General features: G+C 32.3%; 2 protein-coding genes across 3 annotated transcripts; both read right to left on the minus strand.

Annotated features, from left to right (window-relative positions):
• Window positions 1-512: 512 nt before the first annotated feature.
• Window positions 513-1,718, minus strand: LOC144568352 (fruit bromelain-like). The gene is made up of 2 exons (XM_078318671.1): window positions 1,296-1,718; window positions 513-1,166 (listed from the first exon to the last, which is right to left on the minus strand). Exons 1-2 carry the CDS (start codon window positions 1,672-1,674, stop codon window positions 568-570), a joined length of 978 nt encoding a protein of 325 aa, XP_078174797.1. The 5' UTR covers window positions 1,675-1,718; the 3' UTR covers window positions 513-567.
• An 8,368-nt stretch (window positions 1,719-10,086) lies between these two features.
• LOC144568536 (uncharacterized) lies at window positions 10,087-16,106 on the minus strand. 2 transcript variants are annotated; one of them, XM_078318898.1, is made up of 11 exons: window positions 15,961-16,106; window positions 15,254-15,456; window positions 14,888-15,143; window positions 14,314-14,403; window positions 13,732-13,863; window positions 13,210-13,278; window positions 12,701-12,778; window positions 12,003-12,092; window positions 11,697-11,828; window positions 10,821-10,921; window positions 10,087-10,375 (listed from the first exon to the last, which is right to left on the minus strand). In XM_078318898.1, the coding sequence occupies exons 2-11, from the start codon at window positions 15,446-15,448 to the stop codon at window positions 10,262-10,264; spliced, it is 1,257 nt and encodes a 418-aa protein (XP_078175024.1). In that variant the 5' UTR covers window positions 15,449-15,456; window positions 15,961-16,106; the 3' UTR covers window positions 10,087-10,261. The 2 variants fall into 2 exon arrangements, with proteins under 2 accessions (XP_078175024.1, XP_078175025.1); XM_078318899.1 differs by having other exon boundaries at window positions 15,254-15,448; window positions 15,961-16,089.
• Window positions 16,107-16,460: the final 354 nt, after the last annotated feature.

Here is a 16,460-nt window from a genome sequence, read left to right on the forward strand (position 1 = left end):
TGTTGTAAACATATCAAGACGTACTGTTCATTTTACATCGCACGGTTCAGATTGAGCCCGGTTAAATCACAGCTAGATAGGACATGTAGGAGCACATATATATATGATCGAAAGTTCTTCTGAAATGGTTGTTCTTAGGGTTTTGGATAAGTGTTGACGAGTCAAACGGGTAATTGACCCAGTACTCAAACATTTTGTACACCAGTTGAACTTAATAAAGCAAGCTAGCTCTAACCTGGAACGCATATCATGATGCATGCATGCATCTAGATTGATATACTTCTTATTATTCTCGATTTAGCTAGATTATTTCAAAAGCATTATTAAATTGAACGAACTATATATATCTTATCAATATGTGGCACCAAATTTTACTAAGTCACACACACACACACATGAAAAAACATTGTAAATAAATAAAGCATCCATCAACCAAGAATAGTAATTATCATATGTACGCAAATATAGATAAATTTAGGTTATACAAGTACGTGTGTCACAATTATGTAAATTAATTATCTGCTTATTTAGTCAAATATCTAACATTTTAATTATTAATTAGATCCCTTAAATGATCGGATAGTATGCATGAATGGCAAGACCACACATGCCTGATTTTTTACTGACATCCTTTGCAATATACATATATCCCTTATCGCCCCACGACGTTCCCCACGAATTCTTTGCAATCCAATATTTTTTTCCTCCATTATTCTCTCCATAACCAACTATAGTCATTGCGTGATCGAGTTTAACCCCGCAAGGCCCGTCGTAGATTCCATCTCCACTGTAGAACTGAAAGCTACTGCCTCTACTATCAAAGTAAACCACCACTGGTTGCTGAGCAACAGCTGCCATGAGCATTGTCTCATTTTTCCTAGGTACTGTGCCATAACCTCTTAATGCAGCTGCATTATTATTATTATGCATGATTTTATTTGCATGGCACTTGCCTTGAACTTTTTTGTAGGGATATTCAGCCTCTGAAGCAATGCCACCGTTGGATACAATGAATTCAAATGCCTTGTCAGACCAACCGCCATCGCATCCGGAACTTGTAGTAACACAATCTATCAACTCTTGCTCAGATAGAGATACTAACTCTCCAGTCTTTATTTTCACAATCCCTTCTGTTGCTGCAACTGCCGCGAATGCCCAGCATGATCCTGTGTGCATATCAGTTCAAACATGTATTAATAAGTTGATATATATATATATATATATATATAGTATTTGGCACATATTAGAGATATATTGAATGTACGAAAAATTGAAAACAATTAATTGTAACTTACCACACCTTCCTTGTTCCTTGATATCAGTTACTGCACCTCTAGATCTCCAATCCATAGATGATGGTACTGATGTTAGGTTCAGTTGATGATTTGACGGGCGCAATGATGGTGAGGATGGAGTCGCTCCGGTGTACTTGGCTGAAAACTCTTCTCTTGTCAGATCGGCAAAATGGTTAATAGAAAGTGTATATCCATATTTGTTCTCACGGTTAAATTTGTCAATAAATTTCACATTATCAGCAAACACCTCCAATCGGTACTGCCTCTCTGCAGTGCTTAAGTAATTTTTCCCATGTTCAACCACCCAGTTTTCAAATCTCTCATGAAATGTATTATTATTAACTATAGTGCTACCAGCTGAAGTTAGGAAACATGACATTAACAAACTGAAATATATGATAAACAGAAGAGAAAAGAGGCAAGCCATTTCTGTTTGGTGTGGAGAGATTGTGTTGTATCTGCATGGTTTATATAGGAGGCTACGTAGTTGATCTAATTGACACATTAATTATATTTTTTTTTTTATAATTAACTAAATTAATTCAATGATGGTAAGTAAGATATAGTGGGGTGGTCAAAGATATCTCGAATTCTAGCTGTAGTGCATTGCCATCTGGGTGCTAGCTAAGATAAAGTGACGGCCATTTAAGTCACAAGGAATAAGGCGTGTTCATCATGCGGATAAGGACGCAAAGACCTTAATTAATGTTGACCCAAAATCATAAAATACATGCTTCCATATATAGTATAGGAGTAGAATAATTAGGGTGCTTAAGTTGAGTGAATTTCTTTGTGAATTTAACTATAAAAATGTAACAATTTGAATAGCGGAAATTCACACATAAAGAATTGAACACATAATTACCAACTTGGTACCTACGTCCTCCACACTCACACACACACTTTTTTTCTTTATTTCTTACACGAATTATTCTTACAGGGAAAGGAGGGTTGGTTTTATAGAACGAACCTCCCTCCAATTTTCTAGATCCTACTTTCTTTTCTTTTTTTCCTTTCTTTACTTTTTAGTCTGCTTCAACATAAAATATATTAGATTGATTTTAAATTAAGAACTCAAATGGTTGAAACTCTTCTACTTTATAAGAGATGTATCTACATACAAAAAAAATGAATTTTCAAATTAATTTTATATAGAGTCAAGTGGTCAAAAATATTCAAAAAATGAATGTATTGAAATTAATTTATAAACATTTTATTTTAAAATGAATGTATTGAAATTAATTTATAAACATTTTATTTTGACCGCTTGACTTTATACTAAATAAATTTGAAAGTTCAATTTTTTTGCATACAGATGCATTACTCGTAAAATAGAAGGTTTCAAAGGTTCGGATTTGTCATTTAAAACCAATCTAATAGATTTTAGAGTTCAGTTTATCGGTTCGTCATTTAAAATCAATCAAATAGATTTTAGAGTTGAGTTTACAAAAATAGTTGGTGAACTTAGAAACACTCTGGTTCTACTCTATGTATACTCTATAGTTACGGATTCGAACTTTTCAGCCCTTATTTCTGTAATAATTCTCCGTTCATTCTGCATCTAAAGATAATTGTACAATTAATATCAATCATTAACATGTAATTATTTATATTTTTTAACAATTAATATTAATTGTACAATTAGCTAGGATCTATTATTTAAATATAAAAACGATCAACTAGATTAAAATTAATTCCAAAACTTATAATTTTTTTTTAACACTTGACTTTATACTACATTAATTCAAAAACTCATAAATGTTGTATATAAATACATCACTCATGAAGTAGATTGGTTTGATCAGCATTTCAGATTTATCGTTTGAAGTCAATTAATCCAATAAATATTTGCATAGGTGAACACTCCAAAGTTTTTTTATGAACTTAAGTACGAGACCAAATCCTCTGCCCCCAGAGTCACTGTCGGTGGGCCTCCAATTCAAAAATTAACAATGACCAGCCCCACCTAACAGTGACTGAGAGGGCAGGATTTTCCTGCACCCGGGGAGCAGGTGAACTCCTTCCCTTAAATACACCCTAATTCTACTTCTTAAATCCTATCCTGATGCAAGGATCCTTAAACATGCACCAATATTTCATATTGGGTCTCTAACCTCTCTTCAATCATATTCAAATATGAAATATTAAAACAAAAATCATGTTAATTTTAATAGCTTGAAATTCTATCTCAAGTTTGAACGAGATTTAATTTGTAAATAGCATGCGCCACTTTATTATTTTTGCAGATCGTTCCTTTTGTTTTAGTGGAGCAACCCTCCTGTCGCCCGAAAGCGATTTGGGGATGAATATCGGCGCACATAAGACAACATAAGATTTTTCAGGACACGTGATTCTTAATGTCCCTCAATTCATTTTTTTTTTTTTTTTTCCTATTAACAACAAATTAAAGTGAACTATGTGCTGTCGAGCACTAGCTCCAAATGAATTTCTTTTTTGGAATTGTATGAAATATGTGAAGTATTAGAAAGGTGGATTTTTTTTTTTTAATACGATAAAGGATTCGAATCATTGTTATTCGGTTCGTTCCGACATTTTTATTTTTACTCTTTTTTTAATATATTTTAATAAAAATAATCAAACTTTTGAAAACAAATTTAAAAATATTCAAGTGGCAGAATTTTTCTGCGACTTAGAGATTTTTTTTTTTTTTGCAACTTAAATTTTTTTTTTATTTTGCACTCTTAAAACCCCATTGCACTATATTTCTTTGAATTTTGAAAAAAATAATAATTATTGTGTAAATGACATATATTGAACAATCATAGATAGTTTGAATGATCTTTGAATAATAAATGGAATTATAATTCATTAAAAAAAATAAACAAACACACAAAATAAATAATAAATGCATTTTAAAATAATTATATGGATAATTCTTGAATAATTTCTTAGGCTTTTGAAAAAAACTAATACTGGTTACGACTAATCTATATGGGTGCGTTATCGATATTTTGACGTCATCGATGTTTTGGCAATAATAAAGTTATGGCCGTTTAGAGAGCATGGATGCGTCATCGATGTTTTGGTAACGAGGTATCGATGCACTTTTGTCATCGTTAAGCCAGGCATAAAGCATTAGTGTGTTGTTGGTGTTTTTGCACAGAAGCAATATTTTTTTTTAAAATTTAAACAGTCATAACTTTGGCTAAAAAAGTCGGATTTGCACGTATGACCACAATTCGGAAAGAGGGGGGGACAAGACAGATCCAGATTTTGCCCGGAAAAATCCTTGGGCATCCGAAAGAATCAGAATTGCAAAAAAATATCGTTTAGTACCTCAAAAATTCATTTTAAGTTTTCTATCAGCGGTAGACATACAACGATCGATATTTTGGCAGCCCGGGTGATGTAGAATTTTCCATAATTTGAGGTGTTTTGGTTTATTTTGTTATTTTTTTAAAGGATATAAATAAATATTTCGGCAATATATCTTCATGGGTATAAATTTGTAGTTAAATGCGACCTAAACATTATTCCATATGATCACTATGAAACCTTTAGCGACCCATTTTAGCCGCAGTTGAATGTAGCCTGAACATTGAACAATTAATCTTTTGTGGGAGCATTATAAAGAAATCAAATCTCCTGCTCTTAGAGTCACTGCGGGTGGACCCGGTAACTCTTAAAGAGTTTAGGATTAAAATAGTTTAGAATTTAGAATTAAAATGAGACACACTCTGCAGTAACTCGGGGAGCCCAGGAAGACAGACGATTCGATCCCCATTATAAAACCTTTGATTTGACCAGTCTTAGAACTGAACAAAAAGTAGCAAATTAGTAGCTTGCTTTAGACCAAACTTTAACACATCATATAAGCTTCTGATTCCATTCACGTCAAAATCCACAAGTGGCACCATACACGTGCGACCTTGATTTAATGTGTTGACTTGGATGCTTTCAGAATTTTATTTGTCATTTTATGAAGTAGGGGAGCGGAGGTAACTTGAGGACTGGCACAAAAATAAATGCTCGTGGTTGAACCCTGACTTACAGCTGATTTATTTGTTAATAGTTTGTTTGTTACTGGATCAAGATGAAGTCTAACTCATTCGCCATAAGTTCGGTTCATAATTAACAAGTTTAAGTTATAGGACTTAGCTTGCTCGTCAGTTTGTGAACTAGTTCAGCTAGGTATCAATTTATGAATTTGTGTGCATTTTATAATGTATATTGCAATTTAATAATTCTTTTTAAAATTTGGCTGGTTGTATTATATGAGAACTTTATTTTGTACCAGTGAAAATACACGGATTCTGTACCAGATTTTGTACACAGATTTATGTGAATACTTTCTTATTGAAGCAGGCTGAGAAGGCAGAAAAAGACTTGGAAGGGTCTCAAGGGGTCTATGCACAAACAAATGGAGTTCCTTGATTTTGATTAATGTCTCTTTGACTCTGTTCAGTTTTTTTTGTTAATTAAAATATAATTAACTTCGATGAGATTATATCTAATTACATTACATTAATCAAATTATATTATAATAACAGAAGAAGTTATATCACTATATGTCAAAAAAAGATATTGAGGGTAATTTGGTCTTTATGTTTATTCTTATAGCAAAATACATTTTTTATTCACTCATCCTCCATTCTTAATCCATAGAATCGTTGCCGAACACCAACTCCTTAGTAAAGATTAAATTGTTAAGCCTCAGCTTCTGTCGACCAGAGGTCTCCACAAGGCGATAAGCGATTATATCACCTTCCTGAAATGCATTATTAACAACATAATAACCAAAAAGGCAAAAAAAAAAAAAAATCATAAAAAAATTATCTCTAACTATGATAAATTCTGAATCCCCTCCTAATTAAGCATCATAACAACCACTAATTAAACTCATGCAAAATCACTGTTTTCCAGAAGATTATGACCATCCAAAAACAGTGATTTTGTCACCTATCTAAAAAAATAGTAAATTTTTTAAAAAATATATAAAATTTGGTCTCCAAACACAGTTTTATTGTTTTTTTAGATATGTTAAAATCACTGTTTTTCATAAGATTATGACCATCCAAAAAACAATGATTTTGTACCTATCTAAAAAAATAGTAAAAAATTTCCAAAAAATATAAAATTTGGTCTCCAAACACATTTTAATATGGAGATCATGTTGAGTGGATCGGATCGACTGTTTGGAGTTCAAAAATGGAGAAAGGATGTGAGGACCGACAGAATATTTTTTTTCCTTGGAGAAACAAAAACCTCCCCCTCTTCCATTTCCCATATATGGCGCATGAGTGTATCCATCAAAGCTCCTCATTTACACACAATTTAAAGCTTTATTTAAAGACACCCAACTAGCTCCAACCTCTCCTCTTCTTTCTATATATATAACTTGTAAGCCACCTTGCACTCTTCAAACTTCTCTGCTTCTCCATCCTTCTAGAAAAAAATTATAACAATATAAATCACCATCTCCATATACATGGAGAAGATATATGATCTGGATCATATTCTATAAAGTGGATATGATGGATATGAGTAAAGTTTTTATTCGTTAGTTTATTGGTTATCGGTATGAAATATGGATAAGAAAAATATTATGGTAATTTATTAAATAAGAATATAGGTAAAAGTTATTTCATATTCAATATTTTACAAGATAATTAATAAATATAAAATTACATGTAATAATTTTTCATCTATACATATAACATTTTGAAATTGATTTTATTACATTTTATATAATTTTTATTTAGTAATTTAGGATAAATTAATTTATCTAATATTTTATATAATTTTTATTAGTGGTTTATAAAAAAGAATTATTTATATAATATTTTATCATTTTATTTTATAATAATTTATATCTTTTAAAATAAAGGGATAAAAAATTATGAATGAAACAAAAAGTGATAGTTTTTTATATTTTGTGATATTAGATACATGATGTATATAATATATATGCATATTTATTTGTTATATTTTGTATTAAATTATATATGTATCAATTTATTCGTACCATAATCCGTACCATTGACACCCCTAAAAATCGATGGTTTGCCTCACCAAATTTTTACTTTCTTTGCAATTTTAATGTTCGTAAAATTAAAATTAAAAATTTGTACTTTAATTATTATTTACATTTTGAGACTTGTTATTATTTTATTCATACTTGTTGTCTTGTTTATTGCACTTTTTAGACCATACCGTTCATAGAAGCTTTAGACCAAAAATTTAATAATTCAAGGTTGTTCAAGCTTAAGTTATATATTCAATTAATTCCAAGTTAGTTGGTCAGTAGCTTAGATCTCATACTCATTGCATCGTAACTACAAATTAGTTACAAATGTTGATATAATAATTATAAAGTTCAAACAGTCGATCCAAACAGTTAAATATGATTTCCATATGAAAATATAATTGCACATCAATTTTTACATTTTTTTAGAATTGTTTTACTAATTTTTCTAAATAGGTAGAAAATCAATTTTTTCCGAATTGTTAATTAAATTTAGATCAATTAATTTTTTACGCATAAAAAACAGTAAAAAAAATAGTATGAAATTCATTGAGAAATAAATGAAGCAAAAAGAAACATCTTTTGTTATCGGGGTAAATGTGCTCCTAAATCCATTACATATTTAGTTAATTTCTCTCAAGTTTTCTTTCTTTTTCCTCTCCTCCACTGCATTTTAAATTAATTACTTGTGTGTTTTTGCATATATAGAGTTCAGAAGCATTTTAATAAATAAATTAATTAAGGTTGTTTCCAATCTTCGTATCAGAAAAAAAATATATTAAAAGTTAGAATTTCAGAATAAGAAAATTTCAATAAAAATATTGCATTTACAAATTTAGGCATACAGTAGAGAAACACACAAGAGTTATTTGTTACTTTTATGCCATTTTATATTTTTAGACACATTAAAGACATTCAATTACAAACAAGAAAAGAATTATGAAAATACATGAGCCGTCAGATCAGATCGAATAAATATGATGAAAGCTCAGTATCTTCCGAATTTTTTATTTATACCATAATAAAAATAAAAAAATAAACCAAAACACTCTGATTTTGGGAGAATTTCACATCTACCCAGGTCGTCAAACCAATCTGCGGCTCCATTCATGGAGGGCGCTGATTATTGGCTTGCGGCTCCTAAAAGTCCAAAAAATTCACTGTAATATTAAATATGTTTAAGTTTTGAGAGGCCTCTAAACCAATCTGTGGCTCCATTAGAGGCTGCAGATTGACTTGACGGTCCGGATAGATGTGGAATTCCTCATAATTTGTGGTGTTTTGGTTTATCTTTATATTTTGAAAGGGTATAAATAAAAATTTCGGCAATATCTTTATGGGTATAAATTTGTAGTTATATGATGATTATGAAACTTTTAGTGACCCGTTTTAGAACCTTTGAATAGGACTCGCTATTAATAAATTGGTACCCGAACAGAGAATTCAAAAGGTTATGAACAAATTAATCTAACAGTTATTATTATTTATCGGCAGTTGAATGTAGCATTTAGCCAGAATGCCAGAACATTGAACAATCTTTTGTGGGAGTGGGACCATTATAGAACCTTTGATTTGACCAGTCTTAGAACTAAATAAATAGTAGCTAAGTGGCTTGCTCTTGCTTTAGACCAAACTTTAACACATCATATATATAAGCTTCTGATTCCATTCACGTCAAAATCCACAACTGGCACCATACACGTGCGACATGATTTAATGTGTTGACTCGGATGCTTTCAGAATTTTATTTGTTCTTTTATGAAGTAGGGTAGAGTGAGAAAAATAGCACGGCAGAGATGGTTTCATTATAGAACGGTACGGTTATGATACGGAATGGAACAACACTTGTGTTGATTACGTACCATGATTATTTGTGTCATAATTATGTTTAGAAAATTAGACACGATACGGTACGCGAAAGATCTAGTGACGGCACGGTACGACACGTGGTCACATGTAATTAATTAGAACCGTCAGATCTTGACCAAATAGTGAATCTTGAATAAACTAACTTAAATTATGATTAAATGGTCACACGAATCACGTAAGTCGGGGTAGATCTAGGATTTTTGTCAGGGGAGGGGGCAAAAATATAGCAAATCGAATTTAAAATAGTTAATCAGATTTAAATTCATTAACTAATCGGATACTCTAGTATACATTGGATCTACCCTTACACGTGAGTCACGTTTAATCACGGCATATTTCAGCACATCATGACTATTCATGTGTTATAACCACCCCTTCATATTTTGGTCACGTCATGACACACTACATAAAAAATTAATTTAGTCACAACACAATACAAAATGAGACTAAAATCACAACATATTAGTTAGAGCACGATACAACACGGCACTTTTTTTCACTCTAAATAGGGGACCGGAGGTAAGTAGTGCTTTAAATAATTGCCTAAATTTTAGGTGGCAAATATGTTGTGTTTTAAATAATTGCTTTGCAGTTAGAAAACCTCTTTTTATTGCAAAAACATAATATAATTTGTCCAGGGAACACTAAATTGTGTATCATATTACGCTTAAAATTCTGCATTATTTGATGTCCGGTCCTTGTTAATAAAATTATCAGAATAATATCAAACATACCTCCCCAGGTACATCCGAATGATTCCTTAGCAAGAAATTTTATGGAGATTCTAGTACATCTTCATCCAAATTGAACCAAAGGAACCCACTAGATCTCAACTTGTGCTCAGCAGACACTGGTACCAGCAACAACATTTATGCCAGATTAACTTTCATTTTACTATATTATAGATCCGAGAACTCTATTTCTCAAAGACAGAGCTGAAAGGTAACTCAAACTTTATTAGGAAAAAACTAAAACAAACCGCAATTACATTATTAATCTTAGAAATCAACGTAAAAAAATGCTAAAGGAAGCTGCCTTTTACACTATTTGTTCTCCTAGTAAACACTCGGGTTTCTTTTTCTTTGATCTTCAGTATTGACTTGAATAAGATTTACAATATCTCCCAATCTGAATCAACAGAATTTGTATCTGATTTGTGTGCAACTTCGCCCGGACAGGATTTCAAGGATCGCCACCTTGAGAAAAATTTAGCTGCCAACTTTTTCTACCAAAAGCAAAGTATACCCAAGTCAATACATTATTTTGACCTATAAAACGTTAGGATTTGATACTAATATATGACCGAAATTTTTATTAAAAGAATAAAAAAAAAACCCAAACACCCCAAAAATGGAGGAATTCCACATTTACCCTGGCCGCTAAGCCAATCTGCGGCTCATTTATGAGAGGCTGCAGATTGACTTAGAGGACCCCCAAAAGCACAAAAAATGCACTGTAATATTGAATAAATTTAAGTTTTCTCTAAACCAATCTGCGGCCCCCATAAATGGGCCACAAAAATTGTCTTAGCGGCCTAAACCCCCCATAAATTGGCTTAGCGGCCGGTTAAATATGGAATTCCCCATTTTGGGGGTGTTTTTTTTTTTTTTTTTTTTGAAAGGGTATAAATAAAATTTCGGAATATATGACAGCCTAACCAGTGCCATTACCTTGGAAGGTTTCTTAATGGATTCATAATAGGAAACCAAGTCAAGATCATAATCGACATCATCTTCCCAGTCATCCTTTAGATCTACATCCTCAAAACCTCCTGCATCATGAAAAACACAATAATAACATACCAAAGAGGGGGAAAACCTACTACTTAAATAGATACATACATTTGAGAGTCAAATGCCAAATCTCAAAATTTTAGGTAATAGGTTGTTAGAAAAATTCCCAAGTTTGGTTGGCTTGATCAGGGAATGCAGATACCTAATAAATGATCTCAAATTGAAGGGTAATTTATACATGGTTCCGTGTATAACATAAATGGGAGTATCTAGTTATACCTCAAAATAATCATGTTCATTGGATTTTGCTTTCTATTTTAGTGAGGTATGAGACAGTTTTTTTGATACAGAAAGGTGGAGGTCTAACCTACCAACTTCCATTTAATTGTCCATAAAGGACCCCTAATCAGGGTTTCAAACCCGTGATCTCCCACATCAGTGGACCTGTGCCTTTGTCACTAGATCAAAGACTAGTTCTTAGGTATGAGCCAATTTAGCTTTCTATCTTGTATTAAGGGGAACTCACTATTTGGTGACTTGACAAAACCCTATTTGGATTTCACCTAACCTCAAGCAGACATAAAATAACATGAAATATTAACTGTTCTACATGGAATTTTAACTTAGGCAAAAAAAAAAAAAAAAAAAAAACCCTACGGCCCATTCCCGCCAAACAAGAAAATAATTGAGTGGAATTGGGTTTTAAACTTTTGCAGTCAGACCCCTGCTTTTTACAACTAGGTTCCTCCTTTATTATTCTATGAGCCAATGCTGAACGGGCCCTATAATAATTAAGGGGAACAAAACACGTACCAAATTCAAGTGGCTTCGAAAAGTTAACTAAATTGTCAGCCTCTGCTGTGGTTTCATCTGTCTTGTCACCGGGACCCACAGGAGAGGTCACATCATGAGATTTGCTAACTTCCGCCAATGCATTAGGATCCACTGATTAAATTTTTGTAGAAGTTAAAAAAAAGAGTAGCAATACAGTAATGACAGACAAACAACAGACAAATTTCAGCATTCTTTGCTTTTCATATATTACAAAGGATGTCGGGACAAACTCAAGCTAATGAAGTTACACACAAAACCATTAAAAGTAGAGGAATAGGAAGGTACCTTGTGCTTTGATTGGTACAGCATCAACTTTTGAAGATGACATATTAGATGTTCTGTCATGTAGTAGGGCTTCTTCTATAACCTCAAAACCTGCAATTTGTTTGAACAAAAAGATATTTCATATATAATATTTATTATTTAATTATCAATAATGTATTCTTTGTTTTTTAAATATATTTCAAAAGAGATTGAGCAAAAGGCAACAATGATAGCTTTTACAGATAAATTCTGACGTGAAAACAAAAAAAGTTAGTGGAATATTATGCACACCAAATGTGCGAAATGGCCATGTGGAGATAGCATATTAGAAGACATGTCATTATCTTGCAGGGTTTCTAATGGAAGAAACTCCTTAGCTAGAACTTGTTTTAATCAGCTAATGCGAATCAGAATAGTACCCAGTCAATATTATCAAATTGAAGGGTAATTTATCCATGGTTCACTCTGCAACAGATAAATGAGAATGTCTGGTTATACCTTGTAAAATTCTCTTTTGTTGGATTTAGTCATTCAATTTTAGCGAGTTATGAGCCAGTTTAGGCTCTACTGGTGTCAAGGGGAACTCACTTTTTAGTACCTTGACTAAACCCTATAGGACTCAACATAGCCTCAAGATAAATACCGTAAAATAATAACTGTTCTACAGAAGTTAACTGCAGCAAAAAAGCAATATTAATTACTGGAAACAAAACACATACAATCGGGTAATGAATCGAAAGCCACACTGAAGTTGCCATCATGAGATTTTCTACCTTCTGGGAATGCATCTAGATTCCCTGATAAAATTTTGGTAAATATTTAAACATATAGCAATAGTGCAATAGAGCAATACAGTACGAACTAAGAAGTCAAGCATCTGGCCAACTTAGACCCAAACTTATGTTCACGATTAGAAGTTAAATAATATTTTAATAACCATTAGAAGTAGTGGAACGCGTAGGTACCATGTGTTTTAATCGGTACAACATTATCCATGGTTCAGCCTGGTTATACCTTGTAAGAATCTTTTTTATTTTTTGTTGGATTTAGCAAATTCTATTTTAGTGAGGTATGAGCCAGTTTAGCTTTAATGTGAACTCACTTTTTAGTCCCTTAACTAAACCCTATTTGATTCGACAAAGACTCAAGAAGATAGAAAATACCGTGAAATAATTATTGTCCTCCAGAAATTAACTACAGCAAAAGAAAAAGGGAACAAAACGCATACAATGATCTATCTCAGAAAGGAACAAATCAAAAGACTCTTCTGTGAAATCATCCAGCTTGTCACTAGGCCCTGCTCAAATTTTGGTAAATATTTAAAATATAGCAGTAGTGCAATACTGTAAGAAGTCAAGCATCTGGCCAAGATATAAAGCCAAACCGATGCTAATCATTAAAAGTTACATAATAATGTAAAAACCATTAGAAGTAATGGAACACATAGGTACCATGTGTTTTAATCGGCACCACATCAACCATGGTTCAGTTTGTAACAGATAAATCGGAGTGTCTAGTTATACCTCGTGAAAATCTTTTTTTTTTGGGTTTAACCATCCTATTTTAGTGAGGTATGAGACAGTTTAGCTTCCTACCAGTGTTACGAAGAACTCCCTTTTAAGTCCCTTCACTAAACCCTATTGGACAGGATAGCCTCAAGAAAACATAAACTACCAGAAAATAATAACTATTCTACAGAAGCTATCTGAAGCAAAAGACCTATAGTAATTAAGGGGAACAAAACACATACAATGTGCAAATATATCTGGAATGGTGGATAAACCGACATTCTGAGCTGTGATTTCATCTGTCTTGTCATCGGAAACCACACTGGTGCTGTCATCATTAGATTTGCTAACTTCCGACAATGCATCTAGATACCCTGATAAAATTTTGGCAAATATTTTTAATATGGTAATACTGCAATAGAGTAAGAAGTCAAGCATCTGGTGAACTGCATAATTGTTCAATCCCAAATTAACAATTCCCAAATTTTGGCCAAATCAAAGCACCATTTTTACCTGAACTGCATAATTGTTCAATTCTTTCCAGCAAGATAACTTAATGTATTTAAGGTATGATTCATTATCATTTTTCATTTTTGTAATGCATAGAAATAAAAAAAGAATAACTACAGAACAGTTGTTGCATTATACTCTGGGTATATGTAGGTTTGATCCCAGAATTACAACAAAAGAACCAAATCATAGCAGAATGAAACTCAGGGACAAAACCACAAGTTTCTAATTTTCCAAATTATGAAATTTGGAATGTCAAATTATATACGATGCAAAAAATGCAAAAGAAAAAAAGTAATACGACATTGCTGTACCATGGATCACGTCCTCACTGGCTTGCGAGTACAGCATAGCATCTGTGACTTTATCTTGCAATGCAGCCTTTTGGCCAATAACCAAATTATCTACAGAAAAAAAAATGGAAAAAGGACAAAAGTAAAAAAAAAAAAAAACATCAAGCTTGATACTAAGCATGTCAATTCCTAAATCCACATAGAGTCGTTACCCTAGAAATACAACATATTAGGCACCAGGTCACCAATTTGAAAATCATCTCTAATTATGCCCCCAATACCTCAATTTTATAGTTTGGCTGAAAACAAATTTATTTAAGCAATCAATCTCATCAATTAAATTCAATTTTACCTCAAAACTTAGGTTTCTGTTTCTCTTTTGGATAACATGTAAAAAAGTAAAGTTAATATAAAAATGTCTTCAGCTAGTTGCTCTTTCATTTCCAAATCCATTTTTCTATTTATTATTTTTTTGCCTTAATTAAACCCCAATAACATCAGTTGAGAGTTAGTTACCTCAAGAAAACACACATAGCAATAACAAGCACAGAAAATCTCAGCTATGATTTGCAAATCAATAATAACAAACACATACCTAATGGGGTTTTTATTTCAGATTCTTGGTCAGAGGCAATATTTGCATCGGCAGATTCTAAATTATCATTTGAAACTGCAGATATTGCAAATTCCTCAAGCCCTTGTTCATTTTCATTGAGGTTGATTTGAGGCTCAATATTCTCACAAGTGCTCCTCACTGACTCTTCATCAATTGGACCAATATCCATGCCCAACCAATCAGTTGACACCTCCTCAGCAAACTTTTTGGCCAAATCAACACACTTGCCAGATAACTATCCACAAGAAGAGAATAATAATTAGAGTATTTTATACCTTGGCAAGTTTTTCCAATCAGTAACATAAGAAACTGGAAAAGAAAAATGAAAAGAAACAGCACAATTACCTTGGCAAGTTTAGAGACGTCGCATGCTTTGCCGAGATCATTATACAGCCTTCCGAGTCCATCGAATGAATAAAAATTCAAATCCATTAGACAAAGCCTATCCGTCAGATCGTCATCCAATTTTGTTGCTATTTCACAAGCTTTCTGAGATAATTGTGCCAGTTTATGGCACTTCTCTTCAATGTCCTTCTGCATCTAAAAGGCTGTATAATAAATAAAAATTCACTATGAATTCTATCTTCAGAATTGAATAATGCTCATATTATATACTCAGAGAAGAGATGGCATCACCAAAAATTAGTACTAACAATGGAATTCTATTAGCAGAATGAAAATACCAAAAATTGAATTTCTTGCTTTACATGCCTATTTTTATTTCGAAAATAGAGCACCCATAATTTTATAAAAATAAATTGCCCGAAATACTCTTGAAAACCCAGAATAGAACATAATATTGAATCAAAAAATCTAAAAGTAAGAAAATTTAGTCACAGAGAAATAACTAAAATTAGGAATTCCATTTTTCTCTCTCTTTTTTTTACCTAGTTTTAATATTATTTATAATTATTTTTGGAGTCGCTTTTACAAGAAAAGTAAAACCACATACGCAATATTTAACGCAAAACCTAAAAACCAACCTAAGAGGGAAGCGATTAGCCTAAAGAAGCAACCGAGAGCGGGAAAAAATAGAGAAGAAGAACAAGTACCTGAGAAGTAGAACATCAGAGAGCATGATTAGAAAGAACCTTTCTACCTACTTTAAAAAAAAAAGGGTTAATTTGTGAGATTTTAAGAGTTCGCAGAGTGATGAGCTGAGAGCGTGCGAAGGAGAAAGAAAGGTTGCTTTTCGCGAAAGTGCAAACACTTGCGAAAGGGTAGGAACTAGGAAGACAACCAACCAAGGTACATATTTTAACAGATCAGTTTTGGCTTCAAGCAGCGCACAGACTCTAGAATCAAAACAGTGCTGATATGGTTTGTGCGCTGCATGAAGTAAATACTACTCTGTTAAATTATTTACCCGACCGCGCCGAGAACCGTTGTTCCGTTTGTGTTTTCTCTTTGTCAAATTAAAAGTATTTGAGGTTTCTAACTTCCAAGCCACAAAATAAAAATAAAATAGTTATATAGTTTTTTAAAATTTTAAAATCAAATTGTAGTTTTTTTTTTGTTTTTTTTTATGGTTAGCTGGCAAGTGTCAAACTAA

This window comes from Carex rostrata, chromosome 17, assembly GCF_964058835.1.
Source record: "Carex rostrata chromosome 17, lpCarRost1.2, whole genome shotgun sequence".
In the NCBI taxonomy this organism is placed as follows: Eukaryota; Viridiplantae; Streptophyta; class Magnoliopsida; order Poales; family Cyperaceae; genus Carex; species Carex rostrata.